General features: G+C 38.6%; 1 protein-coding gene across 16 annotated transcripts in view; it reads right to left on the bottom strand.

Annotated features, from left to right (window-relative positions):
• Positions 1 to 25,107, bottom strand: part of auts2a (activator of transcription and developmental regulator AUTS2 a) — a 284,876-nt gene that overhangs the window by 197,083 nt on the left and 62,686 nt on the right. For all 16 annotated transcript variants that reach the window (XM_067494282.1, XM_067494292.1, XM_067494291.1 and 13 more), the window contains exon 3: positions 19,187 to 19,396. In XM_067494282.1, the coding sequence (XP_067350383.1) occupies positions 19,187 to 19,396 (210 nt within the window). The remainder of the gene's footprint in view (positions 1 to 19,186; positions 19,397 to 25,107) is intronic.

Genomic DNA, 25,107 nt, shown 5'->3' with positions numbered 1-25,107 from the left:
TGTAAATTGCATTTAACTAACACATGTAATGATAACCGCTCTGCTTTTTCACTGTCTGACTAACTTAAGCCTCACAGGTTAACAAGACAGATTGCTGGATATTTCAGAACTGTCAGAAAGACACCCCAAACACAAAAATACTGGGTTTATATGTTCTACCACAGATACTCTCAGAAGGCACAAAAACAATGGTGCAACAATGGCAATCTGTGTACTTATAGCTGAGATCCTGCATGTTCGGTTAAAAATAGGTGACATAGGACATACAGGCTTATAATGGGACCTGAGGCTTTTCAGGAAAACGCTCCAAATGTCACCAAAAGGTAAACACCAAAAAACATTTTTAAGAAGAGAAAAAACAACTATGCGAAGTGAAGGATTGCACTGTACATGAATTTGGATACGTGGTGTTTAACATGTGTAACAACACTTTGAAATATTTTCACAAAGACTAGTTCTGCTCTATAGGTAACTGGCCTGGATTAATGCAATAATGTTAACTTGATCAGCTCAATTCAAAGGTTTAATAAAAGCTCTACAAAAGAATGTCTAGCTAATAGGGGCTTCAACAGACTGCTGGAACAGATATAGCAAGTACAGGACAGAGAAAGCGGCCTTATGATGAATGTTATGTTAAGACTATTTTTGTAAACACAAGAAGAAGTTTTTAACCCTTCGCATGTTATGATCCTTTAACTCTGGAATCTCTTTTAAGGAGCCAGCAGTGAAGTCTTGTCAGGTGGGCTTATCTTCAGCAGTTGGTCTAATCAAAAGAAAAACAAACAGCAGGTTTCTTAGTTGGGGGTTGCTAAGGGCCATGTGTGTGTTTTGGTGTGTGGGCAGCTTTATATCACTCTTCTCCTATTTACTCTTTCTTTCTACTCTTCTTTCTCTCTTCTTCTCACTTTCCACTCTCCTCATGTCACCCATGGGGAGCCTATAGTGCTGTAATGCTAAGTGACAGCCTGCCAGCCTGCTCACTTCCCACACACATGCCTACGCTTGGCCATCTCCCCCTTGGCCATTGCTGTGCCTGGATAACAGAGCAGCAAGTGCTCAGAGGGCCGAAATCCAACAAAAGAGAAAAAAGGAGCTCAAGATATCATTCCACCACTTGGTGTGCGTTACAACATAGAGACTTGCACAAAGCTGAAAATTTCAGTGTTTTGGTAATAGCGTGTTAAGGACTTAAACGCACATTTGCTGGAGACTATGAGGTTAGCCCGAGATCCTTTTAGATCTCCAGTCAAACAACTAAACATAGCGTGCAGGGAGATCATATCAAAACAATTAACTTCAGGGGCAAAAGAGTGGAAGAACGTGAGGTTAAGGTGCATTGTTTCCGCATGGTGTTATCAGCAGGCAAGAGAGAGGAGCAAGAAATGGGTTTTCATGCTCCAGTTTTCGGGCAGATATCTAATACAGCAATATGTCTCATAGGTGTGTGTAATTTGATGATATGTTTCCTTGTGATTCTTCCCTTGTTGAATTACTTCTTCCCACAGGGCTGAACAGAGAGATAGCTTTAGAAGCCTACAGAGGCCCTGGAGCTGCCTCGCTGCACCGACATTTTACCGCTGGAGGCATTGCTTCTCCTGGGAAGTAATACAGACCTGTGTTTAATATGGGCATGGCTGTGTCTGCGTACTTACTGACATCAGTGGGTACAAAAGCTCAACCAAGTCTTTGTGCATGACATGAGGGCTTGTAAAAGCCATTGAGCAAGCAAGCAGTAGACTTCTCCCACCACCGCAACATGCAAAAACGTCTGAGCACAGCTACAACGTTCTATTAAACCCACTGGCATGTAAAAGAGACAAAGTGCCAATAAACAAACACACACCCCTCCATGAATCCCTCCTTCTTTAAATTTTCTTAGTGATGTGTTAATCTTTTTAGCTCTCATGGCTCTATAGTGTAAAAAGAGCACGGGCCTTATTTATTCGATGTAAGGTAAGAAAAGAGACTAATGGAAAAACTGGGGGAAAGAAGGAAAAAATATTTAGTTAGCCTCTAGTGAAGGAGAGACGGACTTACAAGAACTGATAACCTGATACTCCTAGTCTTCCTCTCCCCTTCTCTCTGTAATGCTTCTGCATGCACCAAAAGGCAGTGGCCTGACATGGCACGACACAGTGTATGTTTCCTCTTTTCCTCTCTGCAGGCTGTATTTGCCAGCAACACAAAGGCCACTTCCTGCTCTCCACACAAACAGATATTAGAGTTGAGGCTGAGTATCTCTGATGGCCAGATAATACAGGCCTGAGCCCCATCTAGGCCAAAGACAGGAAATCATGTTAGCCTGCTCCCTCCTCCTTCTAATACTGGGGATTATGGCACCAGGCTGCCTTGGCACAAATGACTTTTGCTGTAATGCAGAGGGGTGACTTGTATTAGGTCCATGAGGTGCAGTAATAACGTGAATTTCCTCTTTTGGGAGGCCTTTACACTGACTTAAAGGAGATTAAATGTACAGCATGTTATTTTTCATTTTAAAAACAGTGTAGCATGTGACCTTGATGAAATAATTCACTTTATTTATGGTTTAACAAGGGAAATGATGGAGTACTAATTGCATTGGGTTAACCTATTTTCTGTAAAAACAAATGTTTAATTGTTCTATTTTTTATGCAATAGCTGATAAAAAATAAATAAAATAAAAAATAAAGCTTTCCCAACCAGAAGCACTGAAAAGAGGGATTGCAAAGAACTTGTGTCATACTAACTTCAGATGGTTAATGTCACAACAACATCACCTAAGTTAACATGCAGGCTGGTTACAGCAGTGTGCAGTCACGAATTGATAAGCATGCATTGCTACTGTATTTCTGGTATTGATCCAAAAGGGGATCTACAACATGTAGTGCACGGATGGAATTAAAATCCCTACAACGGTGCTGAAAAGTTAGAGACCTTATTCCTTTGGTCCAGTGATAATGCCAGTTTGTCCTTTAGATACAGTATGATAAAGCTAATATAACTGGTAAGCAAAAGATGCGCAATCTAATCATCCATTCCCTCCAAGTACACTGGTCAGTGCGGAAAGTGGGAAAATGGTCGCATATATGTAATTGGCTTAATAAATCCTAGGAACTAAATTTATATGGGGAGACACAAACTCAACAACATGTAATTAAAATGTAATATTAAATCAAAAAAGGCCTTAAAGCTGTTTATTATAAGATAAATACAAGTGTTATGATGTTGTGTGTTTACATGTAACATGACCTTGCAAAGGCCTGCAGAGATACACTAACAGCTGGACATCAATATGTAAAAACACATTCCAAATACAGTTTTACATACACATACACACAGTGTCTGAGTCCCAAGCCAGGACTTCATTAAGAACTCATTCTCCAACATAAGTCAGCGGGCAATTTGGACATGTGCCTGGTCGAGCAGGGGAAACGGGTTCCAGAGAGAAAAAGGCAGGGAGAGGTTTCCATGTTGCAATGACTTTCAGATGCATGAGCTGATGCCAACTCCATAATGTTTGAATTTGCCTCCTCTCTGTCTGAACGCCTTTGCACGCATTCACCCTCTGCTTCTTTCTACAAGTGAAACAACCCACAAACCCAGCTGTCCCAGCATCAGTCGGTGGACCGATTAGATGAAAGCAGGAAACAGAGATAAACACAGACTAATTGCTCACAGACAGGAGAGACTGAGCTGACTTGGGGGAGCATGGGGGTTGTGAGTTGTAAGACAAAGGTTCACAAACAGGTTGGGTGGAGTTGGAGCTGGTCTGTTGCTGTGTTGAATGCTGTTAGCCAGTGCCCTGAAATCTTTTGTATCTGAATTTGCAATCTGAATCACTTTTGAATCATTAACCAAAAAAAAAAAAAGAAAAAAATGGACTGAGGGAGACATTTGAAAAGAAGAAAAACTGATGAAAATCAGAGAGCGTTAAGAGACAGCATATGAAAGAATCTGCTTGCAGCCCAAGATGTTTAAAGACAACATAGACTTCACATTAATAGCAACCTTCCGTAGTTTACTTCAAACCCCACAAAACATACGGAAATAGCTCTACCTAGAACTGGTGAAGTGACCACTGAATGGCATAACAACTTTAGAATTCTTGATTCAATTGTGAGGACACATTTAGTTGGCTTTACTACATAGTGGACAGAGGAACAAGGTTGTCTATCTGTGATATGATCAAACTGATATATGCCCAGCTCCATACTTGCATTTACTGAAGTTTAGTGAATGCTAAAAAACATAAAGTCAAGGACAATACATTTAGATCTGAACTTGTAGTATAAATGACCAACTTTAAAAATACAGTATGCATTAGACAGAGGAAACTTAAAATGAACTAACAGAATATGTGTAGTCTTAATTTTAGTCATATTATAGATATAAATTAGATAATATCAGACATCATATTAATACTGCCCTAATCATCTATGAAAAACTATATATATATATATATATATATATAAAATGTTTTTAAGCCCTTTATAATTGCAACGGGTTTAAGACAGAGCTGTCTGAATCCCATATTGGAAAACGTTGTAATGAATAAATGTAAATGTACAAACTTTAAAGCCCACATTGGCATCTTTAAATAAATGCAAGTGCTCCACCTTTGGCGGAGTTTTCTATGTTACAGGCAATAAAACATTTTGTGGACTGCTCTCTGTCTTTTTATCATGGCAGGGAATAAAACAGCATGGGACCAGAGAGTAATGACCTTCAATTTATAACACTCAGGATTCTATAGAGAGAAGGATTGCTGCCACTGCCTATTACCCTTAGCCACATCGGGGTTCTTATGTGGGAGCAGCTAGATTAAAAACTTCGATTCATGCATGAAAAATAAACTGGATCCCATTACCCATGCTCTTTAAAATCAACCATTAGTGTTGATTAGAAGAGGTTGGGCCACATCCCTTTGAGAGGGGTGGAATGAACGAATTATTGATCGTAACCTGTGAACTACATGTGTAGCACTGACAGGGGAAATGCATCAGAGGGGGAGGGAAAGGGGGGTGGAGTGTTTGGGGGGCTATACAAGGAGCGGAATAGAGATATATGCAGTACTGTACGTGGTCTCTGACACACTTGGAAAAAACAAATCCAGCACATCACAACGTGAACCCCAACATATCTATGTGCACATGTGCATGCTCCCTGACACACATTACACATGCCCTGCAGCTTGGCTTGTTTCTCTCCACCATGTCTTCTGACAGTGTTGTGTGTAAGTGTATTGTATAGCTGGAGGCGAGTCTGTGAAGCAGCAGATGCAGCATAAAGGCATCAAAGCAGCCATCTCCAACCCCAGCTCTTAGCGGGTCAACTCAAAGAGATAGAAAGGAGCCAAAGACACTTGAATCAAGGTTAACGGCAGCTTGGGGATGGAGGGCTATCAAAGTGATCTAAAGCACAGTAAAAAGGAATAAAGGTAGGTCCTATTAGAGCTGCCGTATTGATCGACGCTAGGCTCACCTTTTGTGCAAAGGCAAATCTGTATTTCCAAAATAATGATGGTTGGTCTTAGGTCCTCCAAATGTGAAGGAAATGGTGATGTTTAATTTTATTTTTGCCTCACAATGTTCCATGGTTCATACACAGAATGTAGTTACCATGTTGGACATCTATTACTATAATCAAATAATGACTTTTCTGCAAACATCCAACCTAAAACTGCGTTTGTCATGCATTTAACATCACAAACAAAAATATTTTGCGCTGGCTTGCATTTATATTGCTTATACTTTTACGATGCAGTTGTTTCATTTTGGATTCATATAATGTGCCAGAACGTGCTTTGCATTTTTATCTTGGGTTTCTTGTTCTATGCTTGTGTAATCTTTTGTTATTTGGTGACATCAAACTAATTGATAGATAAATATAATAGTAATTATATACTCTCCTGACTTTAAATCTGACTTTAGCCTCTAAAAATATCAATAGTTAACCATTTATCCTATCATTAATTTTGTTATTAAATTTGATTAGGTGCAAAAGATGCCAAGACCAACAGTAATGAAGTAAATTGAGCTCTGCAGGCAATAATCTTCCATTTCTAGGTAAAATGATCTGCATACTAAGCTTACTTTTTGCAGTGGATAGAAAATTCATTTATAAAATATAGCCCTTTTGTAAATGATTAGCATCACAAACATATTATTCAAACACTTAAAGTATCTCAACATTTAAAGTATCTCTACAGACTCTGTACTAACCTGCTGGTACCAATGTGTGTGTTAACAAGAACATTTCAGCAACAGACAACAAAAGAATTTAGTTTTCTATTGCAACATTTTTTGCTCATTATACCAAGTTATCTCTGAAGTGTGACATTCAGATGCATGAGATATCTGGTTAACATAGAAGAGACAGCCTAGGCAGCACACACACGCACACTTCTACACTAACAAGGCTGTGTCCCTGGAACTCGATCCCTGCAGAGTGGCATATTTTTGCTAGAAAAATGACTATTGCGTGTTGTATGAAGAGAGCCCTCCATAGTTCCAATGTGCCACTGTATAACAAGCTCTACTTATTTTAGCTTAATTATCGCCAACCAGTTATCCTGCATCTCAAAACATCACAGCAAATTGGCTCTGAGAAAAAAGAATGAGACAGAGAATGTGCATATATGTGGATGTATCGGCGTGTGTGTGCGTTTGTGTGTCTAGGCTTGTGTGCTAAAGCCCAGAGGTGTACTTAAAAAAACAAAAGCAAAAGGGCTACTTTGGTCTGAGTATGGCCTTCAAAACTAAGTGGCTCTTGGTAATATTCTTACATTTTTCAAAACTGCTGTGCAAGAAATTCAGACATTTATACATTATAGCTATTTGCCCATGAATTGGTTGCATTGCATTTGCCCGGTGCAACTAGAAAATAGCAAAGGTCGAACCTCCTTAAACTAAATTGCAGCACATGGCAAAAGTAGAGCTCTAGTGGTGTAACAACCACATCCTAAATAAAATTCCAACACAAATGGAGTCCCAGCCGTTCTTCTTTTCTAGCAGCAGATGGCGCCGCTAGATCACAAAATCACTCCATCATAAAACACATTCCACACAATTCTGCATCCAGTTAAGTCATCTAAAAATACCAGACAAAGAGAAATGGACAGAGACCGAATCCATTGTTGTAGAGATGCCACTGGGCTTTTTCACTTCTGCTCCAGATTCAATTATTCTTTTTTTCTTTCCTGGCAGCTACAAAAGGTTGCGTCTGTGAAAAGACATGATCCAGACATGTAGCGTTTACTCAAGGAAACCATATAATGAAGTTTCACATGGTAACTTTTCAGCTTACTTTCAATTTTAGATTTAGGTTGCTGAGGTGCCACTGAAGAAAAAAAGTAATCTACAAAAAGATTCTGCATTCTAAGCCTACGATAGTACCGATAGTATTACTTTTCAGAAGTATGACAAAGAGTAAAAGATGAGTCATACACATTTGAGTGCATTTGAATGTATGAGTTTTTTTTTAAGGAAGATAACATTTCTCATCTCCCCTCTTGCCCATAGCAGACAAGGCCCAGAGTTTGGGTAAATCACAGATGGCTATTTCTTTCTCCCTGCCCTGAGGCGACAGGAAAACCAGGCTGGGGCCGTCCCCTCAGCCTATGGTGGCAAAGAGCTGGCACTGTCAAGATGACAGGGTGAGGACAGAAGAAAATGGAGCCAGGCTGTACCCGCAGGTTCCTCAGAGAAACTGTCTCCATCTGCTAATTTGGGCCAAATCCGACAGTAAACAGATCTCACTATTTAAGTTTTATTTTACTGCACGCATGTGAAAAGTATGCACCAAGTACAAAGCCTGTTTTGTGTGCAACACACTGCAATAATATATATATATATATATATATATATATATATATATACACACACACACACACACACTTATTTATTTTTGCTTGCCAGTACATTGCAACATTCTTCTGCAGCTCTACTCCTTTGTATCCACTGGCTTGTAAGGTTAGAGGATCAATCCTGCTTATTTTTGTCCTGGATCCCTGCCCCTGTGCCCGGTTAAGAGCAGTTTCCTAACAGATCTGGTTGAGATGTAGGATTTGTCTGATGAAAGAGCAGCAGCAGTGGAGGATGAGCTTAAGGTCAGGGGACACTAACTCCTTTCCCCTTCCCACTTGAGATCTGTCTGAGCTCAAGTGGTGGTATAGTGGTGACTTCTCAAAAACATTAGTGAATGCATGATAAGGTTGAACAAAAAACAGAATATTCACAATTTGTTGCTGGGTGTTTGCATTTTGAGTGTAGTGTAATCCAATAGAAAATGTGGCAGATTTCATATAAGTAGTGCTTGATAATTGAGCTTGGGTCAGAGTTATCTATCCAGTCTTCAGGGAGGAGACATCCCAAAAAAGCTGAAATCAAATGTACACGCAGGGCATTTTTGCCCACAAGCCACTGTGGCTGGTAGTTTTCCTAGCCACTCAACATTTTCACTTGCCGCAATTTTAACGTTTATAAATTTTAAATAACGTAATTATGATAACAGGCCTATTTCCAGGTTTGATACACCTTTTAAATACGATGTTTGGGTAATGTCATTGTGTCACATTGCAATTATTTCAGATGGCTTTTGAGACTACAATATTTTTTTAAATGTATATGTATATATAACACATAATCCCGCCAATGTGGCTAGTGGGAGTAGCTGTGTTAACAACCACCGCAGAACACATTTGGTGGCTGTTATTGTCAAGCCCTTGAGAGTTAGAATTGGCTCAATACCATATTTGTTTTACTGCTGACAGTATGTGTCACTACTGATGCCATGATGAGCTATTAAAATATTTTTTTTAATTAAATCAATTTTATTTATGCCTCAAACTGTTATCTAATCTAATTGTATATATACTGTATATATCATTACATGGCAGAACTGCATCATGTAGAAGCTCTGAAACTTGTCACTGCAGGGTTTTGTAAGTAACGCGTTTGGTTGTAAAGACGTCAAAGACCTGTTAAGACGATAAAAATACTCAGTAGAAACTCGTTAATCATCCAGCACCATTATTCCCAGTATTTTCAGCCTAGTTGCCTGCTCTCCTGCTACCTGCTTTGTTGCATCCAACAATGTTACTTTGGCATGTAACTACTACTTGTGTGTTGCTGCTGCTACTTTCTTTTGTTGTTTTTATAACTTGATGTGATGTTATGATGATGTTATCGAATTGGTCTATCAAGTTTGTGGTGTTAAAATTTACAGTGCTGACTCGGCCAGTCCAATCACTAACACAGAATTCACTTCTCTCTGGTCAGACTGAACAGCCTGTCAACAGGTCATATTGGGCTATAAGTTTTATTTTTGGCTTGTGTGTTGAGAAATATGAATGTAGAGGATAAAATGTGTGTGTCACTAACACAAGTCTTTCATTTCCCTAAGTAAACTTTATTTTTATTCGAAACCCCGTTGTCAGCTATTGCTGCAGAGTTGATAGCTCAATTTAAAGTGCAGGCTGTTAGTGGAATGACAGAACCAACTATCTCTCCTCCACCACCTGTGGAGGGAGGGAGTGAGTGAGTGAGTGAGTGAGTGAGTGAGTCTGTGTGCATTTTAAAATCAACAGAGAGCATTATGATGATAGTCTGTCCATGTCAAGAGGGCCAGTCTTCTTTCTGTAGCTCTGTATAGTGTCTGCCATATGATTTTAGTACATGATCTGTTGTCAGATGACAGGGTAAGTGAGGATGGAAGTACAGACAATTAACTGGGAGATGGCACGTAGTAATTATACAATAATCACAAGTGTGCCCTTATCTGACAAAGCATAGCAGACATCCTGTGAATATTATCCTCAGTTATTACACTCAATTTCATGGAACTACATTAAGTTACATCACCAGTGGACTGAGAGTAATCAAAAATCAGAGACAATTCACTGGGACTAACACAACTCCAATATGGACAAATTACTAAGAAGATATGGTCTACCATGATATCAAAAGCAGGGAAATGAGGCAGAAGGGAATGGGGTGAAACTGATTTTCTTTTTACCGCATCAGGCGATGTGGATCTGATGAGAAGCATAAGGAGATAAGGACTTTCCAGCAATGACTCAACACATGCAAATAAGAGCTTTCAGAAATTCTTCCTCCCCCTGCAGCCATTGCTCGCCATACTCATTAAAGCCTGGCTCTCATTTCCTGGATGATGAAGGAGTACTTATGCTGACTTCAAGTGTTCATCATGAGTTCCTACTTTCCAGTTTGGGAGTCATAGTTAGGACTTCTCAGGCGTTTAAGTTATATTGGTTGGAAGCCATTTAAAAATGGACAAAACCGAACTGTTTTCACAGGGTTAATTTGACTAGGTGCAAAAGAATGAAGAAAATAATGTGTCAAATTGAGAAAGATGTTCAGCTAAAAATAAAAGCAATTTATTCACAGATGCTCAGACACCTCCAGTGCCCTCTTTTTTCTTGACGTTACATACATTTTAAGAATATGGAGAACAGACAGCATGTAGACCCTGGCAGCAAGAATAAAGATAAGTACTATAACTCTTCTTTGCAGGGCATTGAGTCTTTTGGGATTTTCTTGTAAATTTCCAGTTTATTGCATAAACATGCATATACAGGTAATAGGATCTTAGTAACAAAAATCTCTTTGCAAAAAATAAATAGATACCAAAAAAATATATTTGATCAAGACTATCCGACATGTCTATGACTTCATGTCTATCCACCTCTGATATCATAAAGATTTCCCACAAATCTGTCATATTTGATGTGTTAGAATATGAAATCATTATCAAAAAGCTTGTTTTATCTATGTAGATACAGAAATTATTAAAGAACTGATTTTGTAACTGGAGAGAAAACAAAGGTTACTTATTTTACTAGGCTCTGCCCAGTAAACTTAGTTCATTAAAAAGGTGCAAGCTGGGACAAAGAATCAAGTAGAGTGAGTTTCAAAAACGTTCCAACAAAAGTAAGAGAAAATAAGAGCTCACTAAATTGCTTTTATGTTTGCTTTAAACTGCATCCGACCCAAAACCTGCTCATTAAATTTCCACTAGTAATATCTGGATATTATCCAAGTAGAATAACACAGTTTCCTAAAACATTCTGCTGGCTATAATAACTCCTAACATAACTTATTTTAGGATGATTGATCTAGTTGTTGTATGGTTAACCACATAGTGGTTAACAAATATCCGAGATATGTATTCACTGTTGAGTGAGTGGGAGTCTGTGTTGTCTGAAGCAGCAGGATTTAGCATTTATTTTTCCTCCTAATGTTTACGTTCCTCGACAACCAACACTCAAACACTCAAGTCAAATAGACATAACTGAGTAAATTCTTTAATACTTGTACAGCACCACACTTAATATAAAAACACATGTGCACTTGATTGGGATGACTGTGGCTCTGGCTGTGATGAGAGACCATACCTTTCAACAAAACCTTAGTCATGGATAATATCCATGTGCGCTACAGTGAAGCATTGAGGGAAATGATGGCAGTTTGAGGAACTGGATATATTTTAGCACTCAAAAGGGGTTGTAAAGTTTTGCATAAAATACTAAACATATGCTGCTGAGGGTTTATTGAATATATTGGCCATAAACTTTTTGACTTTTATAGTCTATAGTCTTTTTTCAATTACTATCTGAAATGTCCATGTGCAGATCATTGTTTAAAAGTTGCAGCAATTAAATGTACATTTAGGGCTTCTCAAATTAGGATTTAAATTAACTTTTAGCAGACAGCCCAAACAATGGTAAATAAAACACTAATATAACCAAACAAACCTATTGGAATTATAATGGACTTATTTTGCAAACATTATACATTATTAGTGCTTTAACATAAGAATGAGGTCATCAGAAAACCCATTAGAATAAATCCACAGGAAATCATGGCTATACCAAATTTCATGGGAATACATTAAAAATCCAGATAACTAAGTCTTTCACTGAAGTCCCAATGGTGGGGCAGAGCAAGACTAGCAACAAAGCAGTCAAGACACAAGTGGCAAATGTGTGCATCCCCCCCCAGCGTACTTACAGACAAAGGCAGGTTTTTGCAATCTGACTCATTTCAATTTCTAATCCTACTACACACTGACACACAGGGAAAATACTATTTTCTTCATTCAGTGAAAGAAAAACAAAACAAAACACCAATTAAAAACAATAAAAAGGATAACGATTCAACATGTCCCACACTGCACAACTGTTATGTTTCTATTAGTGACAAAGAGAGCGAGTAGAGAGAAAAACTATTTTCAAATCTAGATGGACTTGAACTATCTTAAGTGTTCATCTACGGGACTCGGTTGTAAAAAGCAGCAGATTGGATTAGGCACAGGTCTGACTGTTGCTGGAGTTGTCTGCCTGTGACAGGAGCTGCACAGCCATGATAAAAGCTTCTTCAAACACCTCCGGCCCACTGCCCAGCATTGACTGACAGCTGAGATGGGCCTGGGCTTCAAGGGGCCGACACTCAGGTTTAAAGTGCAGCAACTTAATTTTTCACAAATTGACTGAGGGTTGTGAAGAGTAAGAACCAGCATCAGGTTGGACAGTGACTAGTGAGAGCAGACGCTGTCTGTCTTTCATTTCACTGCTCTGCCACCCTAAAGCAGCTACAGAAACTTCACTGTGCAAGTGCAATGAAATGACTCACCAGTCAGCGAGCACTCGAACCCCTCCCTCCTCCTGTTCGTCGCTTAGAGGGAAGTGACACTTCAAAAGAAAATGGTTTCTGAATATAGGGAATACAGGCAGAAAGTGGGAAAAAAAACTTAAACCATGTTGGCCCAGACTCAAACAACATCAGAGGTTTGTGATAAAGACAAGTGGTTGGCAGCGGGGACATGGTAAACACTAGTAGTCACTAAGACACGCAGATAGGGTGCGTAGATCCGTGTAGTAAGCAATGTGAGGGTGTGAATGTGCTGTCAAAAGGCTTCGAGGAGGAGGGGGCTCGCTGGTATAAAAAAAGAAAAGCAATGAACATCACATTTACATATTAAACCTCTGGATTTCTACAGTGGCAATTCACTTACACTTCTCTCTCTCACACACACAGATGTATAATGAGTTTACAGAAGCTGCGCAAAGATATAGGGATGTGTAGAGAAGCTGACCTATGCATAACGCTTTTTGATGTGATTTATTTTCCAAGGCAATATATATATTTATCCTACACTGTAAGGATAAATATTCTATGCCAGGGGTGGGGAGGGCGAGGGAAACAGCCCTGCTTGCTTCCCAACCGACCCATTGCTGATTCCCTACATCAGAGATGTTCAGTCAGTCAGAATCTGGAAGCGAAGTGAGTAGGCCACGAATAGCTGGAACACAAGCAAGCATGTGTTCCTCTCCCCTGTTCCATACAGTGATGTAAAAATAGTCCTAAATACTAATTACATGCCGGCCTGTCAAGCCCACAGTTACATCCAAATGTTTACTGACACAGAGACTACAAGACAACATAGACCAAGAAACATGCTGTCATGATTGGATTTGATTTGATCCAGTGCTATAAAGCACCACTGTGACAGCGACAATTATCATCCCCACAACTGAGCCCCGCACCATAATGGAATTAGCATCTTATCTGACAATCAGGGCATTGCTTTTCTTCAAATCTCTTATTGGCTTAGCAGATAAGCTTATTAAGGGTGACCCGCTAAGCTTAAAGTACTGAACATGATATTATATTTTTTCCTGCAGATTGAAAAGCATGGAAGCTTGCCCCCATCCAAACAAAAATCTACACTTAAGTCCGAATAATTATTTACACACACAAATACTCATCTTAACATGCTAGAAAATCTGCCATAGGTGATTTTAGGTCTCATTACATGATAAAATAAGTTCATTCTAGGCAAGAGACTGATGCTGAATGATAATACAGCCTTTGGCAGCCTAAAGCAGGGCTTTTCCATCCGGGCAGGTGAGGTGACAATACAACCAGTGAGAGGTTTCAACGAGCCAGAGGCCAGAGACCACAGCCCTCCAGTTGACTACCTGACCCAGTAATAGCTTCTCAAGAAAATGTATTCAAACCCCAGGGCTATACTCTATTCCCCATATGGCAAATGGGGACAGCTGAGGACTGTTGGATGGCTTTTACTTTTTTGTAGATAACCTGTAAAATACTGTCACGTCAGCCCTACATAGAACACTGTATATCTTTGTAATGGGTTTGTCATTTTGTATTTAAATTAAACAGAATCGAGCACTGTAAATAATTTACTTAGGTCGATATACTATGAACTTAGCAGACACTCCAGAATAAGTGGGGCAGGATACAGCCTCCATTTTTCTTTTTGTGGGTGCATTACTCACATGGCAGTAACTATGTCAAAAGCGCTTTGTATAAAACTACAAATCCAGCTTTAGCTCCCAGTATGGACATTCATCTTTAAAAGCAATACTTCTGTGATATTTCAGGTGGTTGTCTGTCTGCAATGTTTCATTTACAGACTACACAACTTCTTTGCAGTAACAAAACATGTTGTTCTAAAAATAACTGCCTTACACTGGATTCAACTCATCTCTCTCTTACACACCTTAGATTTATTTACATCAATGTTCTCTCTGCTTCCTGTGCACAGTTTGACAGCATGAGTCACTCACACTTGAGAAACTGGAGAGCAATCGGTTTGAGGTGACATTTTATGGTCACATAAAAAAAGTAAACTCACTAAGCATACAGCTCAAAGACGTAGGGAAGTAATATGGCCCAGTTGTTTTACTTGAAAAACAAATGAATTTAAGTTTTTCGGCTGAATTTTACATTCTTTAGATTCTTTTATTTTCATATACAGACAAACAACTATTGCTTCACATGTGACACCGGTTCAATAGAATCATTGCACCCAATTGTCTAAGTAACAGACAGACAGTCTGCCAGCCAGCCAGACGGACCAGCAGACAGACAAGCAGGTGGTTGGACTAATATGTGGGGGATCAGAGGGGGAAGGTACAACTCAAGCCCTCCTTGCTTGCCCCCACCCAGCCCTCATCTCCCCAGCTCCCAGGAGTGCCAGAGAGCAGATGGGCTGCACAGCCCGCAACTTCATTCACTAGAGCTACTGTACAAAACAGCACATGCCACGGCCCCCACTCCAGCATCAGTGAGCAGAATAGAACAGCACCCCTCATCCCGACCCACACACTCATCAGTGTGGGAAACTTGAGATTTTCTGCCTATTGCCACATAACATGTCAGCCTGCATACTGTAACCAAGTGTGAAGCCAGGTCCATGAATCCATGATGTTCTACTTAAAGGGCTGACACCTATTCAGGCAGGATAATAATTTAATGGTGCCATATAAAATTTCCTTTCATTCTGTCAAATCTGTTTAGAAATATCACTTGGGAAACACGAAGAGCAAACAAGTAAATATATGCAAATGTTACATCTTTACATATTTGTAAATCTTTTCTTCAATTGTGGACTGAGTGAGAGTCTTTCCATTTACGGTTGAGCTTCTGATAAGAAGCTAAAACTAGTCTTTGCAGTGATTGTGTGAAGCAAGTACCAAATACCCCATTAAAACACCACATTTAATCTAATTGTTACATCCCATGGGATCCCCTGCTTTTACATAAAGCCTCAGTCTCGATTTAATCTCTCAAACACAAACACACACACACACACACACACAGAGTGCTGGCAATGAGCCCTGTTTGACCTTAATAGTTTTTATAGCTACACCCTGATAGCTTTAAATCATATTTTCAAAATCTCAATGGACAATTTTAAATGGCAAGAATTTATAAGTGACAATTAAAAGCTTACCAGTGGGTGAAAAAAAAAAAAGATTATCTCTGATGTAATAAAATTCAAGAAGAGTTAGAGAGTCATATATTTTGTGGCTTTCTACTGCACTCTCCTCCATCTCCACTGAATGTTCCTCTATTTGGGCTCTTTTTTTTGTGAGGCAATATGTCAGAGATGATCATAAACATTTCTCTATTTTTCCCCCTTGAGCTTACAATATCTCACAGTTCAGTACATTGGGTCAGTGCCAGAGATCGAAAACATTTGGTGCAATCTGTGAGGATGGCTGGGAGAAAAAAAAAAAGGGAAAAAAAATCATCTTGTGCTTTATTCAACAGAAAATTCTCTCCCTGCTATCTACTGTATTCCTTCTCCATTATGCTTGAAGTCAAAGCTAACAAAATGTGATGATAATTGGTTCTCTCTCTCTCTCTCCACACTGAAGAGAATTAAACCTGGAGAAAAACCTGACATTTAAAATCTAACCTTGCGTGAGAACAATACCTTAACATTCATTTATGGTGAGGCCAAAGAAAAGTTAATCACTTTGCTTGATAGCTCTACAAGCTTGTTTCTCTTCAGAGAGGACAAAAAGGAGAGGTGCAGGGCCCAGGTGACGATCTTTTTAATTATGCATGTCATAAAGCATGAAAGACTGGGCTGTTACTAGGCACCAAGGTTAATATGTCTATCTGCATCTAACAAAAACAACAAAATTTTATTACTTAGAAAGGGAGCTGCGTAAGTGTCAGCGCTTCAGCTACTCCTAAAGCCAAACACATTAGGTTAGAATTATCATCTGGGCAACAATCATCAAAATCATGCTTACAATTACAAAGATTAAAGGGAGCCACTAAGATTTTGAGAGCTCTCACTGGTGACTAAGCCAAATCACATGTATTTAATCACTATCATGTCACGGACACCTGTGATGTGTGTGGAACATTATGGCAATGCATGCAGCCGGAATGTTTGTTTGCCTTTCAGCACATATGTGGGTGAGTAGGTGAGGGAGCTGAGAAAGAGCTTTCTGCATGCGTGCTTGCATGAATGTATGTGTTAGTCTGAGAGTGAGACTGTGCTCAGGGACCATTATTGCCAACAGCCAAACCACCACTCATGATCAGCACATACACATAATACAACCCCGGCCAAAGCATCCCACACAATCAAGCAAATAAAGACTTGAATGAATATAAGGTTCAGATGAAACCAACATTTACTACAACACATTCTCACATTCATTCAAGCAACAGTTAATTACCCCGTTTTAATTCCATGTTTTTTAAGTAAAAATCATCATCAATATATGACTTTTATTCAGCATGGCAGTATTTAACTAAAATGAAGCCATAAAGGAAAAAAAAAAAAAAAGACCAATATTAAGATCGTAGATCCAACCTTTCCTGTATCACTTTATTAGTCTTTCACATCATTCCCTTATGCACAGCAAATCAATTCAATTGGGTTGAGGTCTGGACTCTGACTAGACCTTTACAAAGTTTTTGCTTTTCAGATGTAGATTTAGATTGTTGTCCTGTTGAATGACCCAATTTCAACCAAGCTTTAGCTGTTGGACAGGTGGCCTCATATTTGCCTCATGAAAACTCTGGTATAGAGAGTAGTTTGTAGTCGACACATTGCAATGACTGCAAGGTGTCCAGGTCCTGGACCACACCTAAACCCATGTGGAGTCAAAAGGGATTATTTAAATCAAGGGTATGCTTGTGTCTTTGTTTTCCCTCATGTCTGCTTTTTCTGCAGTGACCCACACAAACATGTCCTGGAATATGTAGCTGAGGAAGACTGACTTTCTACAGCAAATAGGCAAAGCATTACATTAGAGTGTGTGTGTGTGTGTGTGTGTGTGTGTGTCTGCGTGTATAAACGATAGGTTGTGCTTTATCAGATAGTGCTTGCTGGTGGAGATACAGCAATGCATCAGTGTACCATAAATATTAATTAGTGACCTTGTCACCTTGCCACGCACAAAAAATATGTCCAGTCATACACAGATATACTCTCACATGCCCTTGAAGCTATATTTCACACTGACAGCATTTTGACTTCATTTCGCTGCAACACAAAATATACGTTAAAGTTTTAAAAGCTTTGAAACTTAGGTGCAGGAATTTTATACTTAAACCAGTGGCTCAGAGGTCAGGGCAACTGATCTGGAGCTCAGTTTATAAGATCTATCAAGTAACATAAAGCAACTAATACTGTATTTCTGTTTTCCGCTTTTTATTTTCACAAATGAGTTTTGCCTTTCTGAGACGATAGTATAGTGTTAGAATGTAACCTTGTAAAAATACCTAAAACAGCTAAACATGGTCCATTAGTAGATTGTAGGAGTGCACCTAACGATTATTAGTTTTGTCAAGTTATCTATAGATTATTTTTTCGATTTATTAAGTATAAAGAAGGCCAGTCTTAACTGGTAATCTGTGTTTCACAGACTAATATGAAGTCTCTCCTGAATATAATTAAAGCACGAGCTTGTTCCATTCAACTTAAAGGAATGTGTTGGGATCTACATTTCTTCAGTTAACAGCTCTCTGTTTACTTTAGTTTAAATACTGTAACAGAATAGAAAAATTCACATGTAACCACTCACTATCACTGATCCCTGTCCTCCTCTGTCAGCTGCTGATGGGAACTCTGTGATGACAGCTGTAGGGTCATGTCTGGTTTGGGACTGTGACTGTTTCAGTGCCCACCAGAACCTGTGGCACATTAGGTTGAACAAGTTTCTGCAATAAGCGCAGCACATCCAGCTTTTTACAACTTACAGGTTGATGTAAACTAACATGTTTGATTCATTCGTCTACATTCCTATTGGATGGCTACACAATCTCTGGCTTGATTTTGTAACATAATAAAATATGCAGGCAAAATATGCAAGTAAACAACAGCAGGCAAGAAAACCTCGAAACCTTTCATTTCATGGAGCCACATCTTATTGATAAAATAAAACACCAAGCTGGTACTATACATTGATTTAACCCAACATGTCCACCCATTCCATCTCTGAACGGAACAATGAACTGTACAAATGGTCCCAAACTAAAGAAAATAGTACTGTAGGTTCACATTTAGACAGAATTAATACAACAAACTTGATGCATTAACACAAGGTAAACACTGAAGCAAAAGGAAGAAAACCAAGCTGCAAAATTATTTTTCTCAACATCTTGAAAAGGGTAAGAGAAAACAGTATCCTGAACCCTTGCTGTAGACATCATAGGCTTGACTTAGAATTTCATAGAAAATCTTTCTGACGACAACATGTTACATATTTCACATTAAAATCAAATTTTCTCTCCCTTCTTTTATACTGAATGGACAGGATATTTTCAAAGGCTGCATCCATTTATGTCATAGCTCAGAAAAAAGCCAAACACGTCATGATTTGCCTGTTTTCCCCTGCTCTTTTTAAACTCACCATAGATTGCTTCTTGTTCAGGTGCTTCTTCTTCCTCTTCCCGTGTGTGGGTGCCAGGCAAGGGTTGTTCTCCTGATCTGAAGGCCGGTGGTGGTGATTGTTCTTGTATGGTTCCAGGCTCAGGCCGTTAGGGACCCTGACAGGCTTCTTCTTGTGCAGTGGCCCTGCCTGGTTGTCTCTGCACTCCTGGGGTTTCAATGTCATGTTTTTCTACAGAGGAAAGAGCACAAGAGAAAACTTTAAGAACCCAAACATTTCCACTCTAATAATGTCTGTTACGGCACATATCAGTTATGAAAATTATATCCACTCATTATCCACTAATAAAAGTTTATTTTGATAATCAGTGAATATACACTCTATACTAAGCAGTGTAGTGTACAGGAAAAAAGCGATTCTTTGTTACAAGTTTGTTTTCCTGATTTAGCTTTTACTTCATTGTACAGAAAAGAAAAGCCAAGCCAAAAGATTAGTTGCATTATAATTATAGTTATGTATTGTAAAATCTATTTGAAATTTTTAGCTGACCTGTTCCAGCACTTGGTCTTTGGTCTAACCTGAAGCAATCCTAAATACCTCTAAATGGATTTTGGATTAAATGGTTTTATTTTGCCCAAACACTGATGGTGCCCAGAATATGATGCTAAAGAATTTGGCATCTCCCTAGATCAGCAGTTCAAAATTTTTGTTTTTATCTCAACATCTAGTGATTTACTTCCATGCAGATTTTCTGGTCTTTATGTTTAAAATGTACACAGTGTTTAGAAGTTACAACTACATTAAATGTTCCTAGGCTTACTTTTATGACCAGTACTATGGAATATTAGTCTAAAGATTTTCTGCAGATACTATCTCTTTAGGTGATGCCCATGTCCATATCTCGGTCATCGTGATGGTTACCACTTCTTATAATAACTTCCATTTCTACGAAAATCTGTAAGGGTTATTAGCTGAAGAAGGAATGTGTTCCATGTATCTAAACATTCAAGTTTGGCCATGTGCAAAAGTAATGATAAGCAGAAAGTTTGACTGAGCTTCTGTTAAGTTAAAACTCCAATATTGCAGGGTACTTTAAAACACATTACAGTTCTGTACTTTAACAGCACTGATCAACAAACATCAAACAACAACCAGGAGTAATACCGTGAGGCAGAGATAAAAGCTGGCGTAATATGGAGGTTAAAGGTCGAAAGGTGCCACAGATGTTCCAATGGCGCAATATATCTGACGTCTAGATACCTAAACACCAGAAAGGGAAAATCTTATACATCTTGTGTTAGCCTTAAGGACTAAAGAACTAATCCAATGACTCTACTTGTACTGTTTTAACCATATTTATCAGTGTACTGTATGGGTCAGAGGTGAGGGATATAAGTCACATGACTTAAATCCAACTCAAGTCGCAATTTTGAGGACTTGAGACTTGCTTGACTAAGTGACAAAAAACTAGACTTGAATTTGACTTGGTATTCATTACCTGCAGTTGAACTATATTTAGGGTTAGTCCAAAGGTAACTAGTAACTAGGTAACTTTAGTAATATAACATGCTGCCATACCTAGGTTAACTGCTGAGGTGCAACCCATTTTTACTACAGTCTGTGTGAGAGCTATAAAGTGACCTTCCATGAAAACATGAGCAACAGCTAGTTTGCTAAGAAAACCTCCCACACCACCAAAATTCATACAGCAACAACGCTGGCAAATGGGGTGACAGCTGATTCAATTCACATATTCACATTTATATTACTGCATTGTGTAGACCAGTTAGCACTACTTCAAAATGTGAAGCAACAGGTTCTCTTCTTTAAAATAATAACTGACAGTAGTTACACTCAGGGAAAATGAACTGAAATAAATGTACCAAATGTAACTTTTTAAGAGTTTTAAATTGAGAAATTGTGCAAGTGCTCTTATTGTTGAAATGGGGAAAACATCTGTTTCCCTCTGCTAAGATGTTACGCAGACCATTGTTGTAGCTTGTTATTCGTAACTCTGGCTCAATATTAGATGGAACATCTTATTAAGTAAAAGATTGATATATTTTCTTAAATTACATTTTTAAAATGCAAAACTTATCTTTTTAGACAGAAAATAAGCTAGCTTTGCTAGGAAAATTATTATTTTTAAAAATTTGTTAAAAATGTTTTAACTACTGTCCTTTACCAGTTTTAAAAGTGGAAACTGGGGTAAATCATCAGAATTTAATAAGACTTGACTTGTGACTTTCTTGTCTTATAGCAGGGACTCGACCTAGTTTCCTTGACTCACCGCAATAACTTGAGACTTGTTTGAGACTTGCATGTGTGTGATTTACTCCCATCTCTGGTACAGTATAAGCAGTATCCCACAGTAAACGATCACAGTTTGGTGGTTTCTAGCATTCTCGACAAATCTTGCCTAAGTCACTTATGCATTTCTAAGTCTTAGTCCATAATTGTTCTGCATGACAAGTACATAGATCTATCAGGCATATCACCACATTTAAAATGAATGAGGTGGCCAAAACATTAGAACCACCTCTTCTTATAAATGCACTAGTACGACTCCACTACCCACTTTGACCTCAATAATAAACTCATAGGATAATTATCACAGTTCCAAACTAAAACTGAGAAATTATAACATTGTTAAAAGTAGAATTCCTGGCAGAGCCACCGTATTGGATTGCATTAAATTGCACAGTTGGTCATAATGGTATGCCTGATGAATATCAGGTTTGCCTCATGTACTATATTGAGACATTTCTTTCTATATTGTTTCAATTCAGTATGCAGGGGGAAAAGCATGGCCACAGTGCACTAACATTTTTAAGAGTGATTTATATATTCAACAGCAGTCGAGCTGGACTAGTCCACAAAACCTTTCTTCAGTACAGGATTTATCCCAGAGCCCACAGAAGCCACTGTGTTAATCAGAGTTAGTGTACAGTAAGTATATGAGAAATGAAACCCAAGATTATTTTCTAACAAACCCTGGTGAGAAGAAAATCCTCCCCATCTCAGGCAGCAGCAGTAACTTGCTGATGGACCACCTTGAAGCTAGCTCAGCGCGACTGTAGAGGATTTTTTCCCCCCAAGTGTTACAGATATGCAGCTCTGTCAGAAGGATGAGTTTGATGGGTGTGGTGCTGGCACTGACTCACTAAACCATTTCTGAAGACCTCCATTCACACATAGAAAAACAAGTGCATGCATCAACTAATCTTGTTTGCCTTTTCCACCCACACCCATCCAAGGCAAATAATGCAACGTGACATGCATTGTCAGTGCACAGAATAAATGACAAAGTTATGATAAGGCTGATAGAGGTTCCATTGTAGAACCTGGAATAAATTATGGACGATATGTTGTGCCTGCTCACTAAACAATAACAAGACAAATTCCTTATTTCAGCACCTTGGGATGACACTGAAAAGAAGTAATTGCTCTGAATGGCTCACTCTTCATAGCTTTCATTGTTGGCAGTGTACAAAGTGATTACACCGTGGCATTTAAAAGCAGCACTTGTCTGCAGGTATCCCTATGACAGCTAAAAAGCTGGATACGAGCTATTCTAAGTGACATGATGATTGTAAATTGTTTTTATTTTTGTAATCGTGTTACATCTAATGTTAGATAAAAACTTGTTACTTAAGAACACCCCAGTCAAAACAGTATGTTGCCTTCACTTAAATGTTGGAGCTTCACAGTGCAGAATGATAGAGAGTTTAAAACTAGGACGTTGTTTTCACATTCATCTGTGAAAGGTGAAAAGTTTCACTGTGTTCAACAGAAATGCCTGCATATCGATAGAAGCTGGATTTTCTAATGGAGGAGAAGAGGTAAAAGATGTCATTTAAACTGAACGTTTTAGTGCAAAAAACTAAGACAAAACTCAAAACAGAGTTCTTGCTACGTTTTGTAACAGGGCTGAAAGCTAAGTCCCGGCTATATATCGAAGTTTCTCTGGGCAAGACACTGAACGCCAACAGCCCGTTCCCATCCCCAGCAGTACAGTGCTGGTTCAAACCCGGTAGAAATTGGGGAGGGTAGCGTCAGGAAGGGCATCCGGCGAAAAAATGTGCCTAATCAACATGCGGACAATGATCCGCTGTGGCGACCCTGAACTCATGGGATAAGCCGAAAGGACAAAACAAACAAACAAACAACAACAACATGCATACACATGTCCCTAAACTGGATCTGGACACTGTAAAATAACTAAAAACAGATGTCGCCTGCTGTGGATTAATACACAGTTTGGAGTGAACTGCCAAAACTGCTCGTTAACAATTTACATAGAGTAGAATGGTGAGGAAGCTCCTATTGTACATGACATATTGTACATGAGTGCCAATAGGTAGAAAAGCGCTATATAAGTGCAGACCATTTACATTGACTGTGCTTTGTCTGGAGCTTACAATTAATATGGAACATGAAGTCTGTGTTTCTACTTTTCCAAATCAGAGACAGGGTGAATGACACAATGGAAAGTTCTGTGTGCCAAAACAATATACGCAGTTTATAAATAATAAAGTGAAAGTGCATAGAGATCACAAATTAAAGGGCCAAAATGTGGCCAAAACATGATTCATAAAGAAGGTTCAATACCCAACTGCATCAGCATCTGCATCCACCATATGCTAAAGCAGTCTGTCTGAGTGACACCTTCAAAGCAGCAGATTTATCAAGATGGACCTTCTCTAATCTTTCATTCTTATGTTTCATGAGAGGCCGATCAAAGAGTCTGATGTCTGACTATAACAATTAATTAGTTTAAATAAATTACGAAACTGGGCTTCTAGCACAAAGTAAAACAGAATGAAGGATGGTGGAGGGAAAGAACTTTTAGACATGGTGAGAGAGGAGGAGATGGAAAGTGCACTGGAACGCACCATAGGCTTAATTAATCTGGGTTCCCGTGATACTCCTTCATTCAGCACCAAGCTAAAAGGACATCTGCTCTCTCATTCATGCTTTGTCTCACACACAACACATTTTTACACAACAACAAAGTAAACAATAATTGGAGATCTAATGAATGTCAATATAGACTGATAAGTACAATCTCTCCTTGTGGGTTACTCTGGGGCAACAGCACAGATTAGCTTCATCTAGCTGGGTAAGTTGAGCAGTGGTTTGTATGTCATTCTTAAGGGAATCCTTGACCTGATTATCACATTTTCAGTAGGTGTGAAATAACATTAAGCAAGTGCTAAATGTGGGATATAACAAATTGCTGGGTAATTCACTGCTGCTGTTTGTGGTGATGTAACCAATTACAGGTATGATTAGAGCAGCTGAACTACTTTATAATGTAATTTAACGGTTGAAAACCAGTTAAAAATTAAGCATATTTAAGTTAGCTACTGGCCCACTTTATGTTTGGACACACTTTGCATTTCAAAATACAAATTCTAATCAAACATTTTGTAATTCCTGTGTAAAGCCACGCCAACTACAGAAACATATTACTAAGAAACTATAGAGAACATAAACAATTTTATGGAGCACTTATCACTACAAACAAAAATAAGGCAGCCTTTTGAAAATTAATATTTTCTCTATCAGAAAAGGATATGTCATGTGTTATTCATACGTTGCTAGATTTTAATTGTAAATTAATATTCTAAAAAAATGTAAACAGAATATTCAAACTTAAAGTTTATACCTTTTAAGAGATTTACTATTATACCTGACCCCTACATGGCAAAATCACAGAAAGTAGAAGTTAAAGTGAATTTCACAGTAATTAGTGAGCAATGCGGTAAAAATGGAGCTTGTATAACAATGAATAATTCCATTCATGTGTTATAATGGAACCAACTACTATATCACTGTCAACTTTACATTCCAGCCAGCTCTCTGCTAAATATATTTAAAGATTACAGACAGCTGGAATAACAATTCTGCGCTATTTAAATGTCCCACATTTCAACTTG

The sequence above is a fragment of the Channa argus genome, chromosome 24 (assembly GCF_033026475.1).
Source record: "Channa argus isolate prfri chromosome 24, Channa argus male v1.0, whole genome shotgun sequence".
In the NCBI taxonomy this organism is placed as follows: domain Eukaryota; kingdom Metazoa; phylum Chordata; class Actinopteri; order Anabantiformes; family Channidae; genus Channa; species Channa argus.
This window is presented reverse-complemented; position numbering and strand designations above follow the sequence as displayed.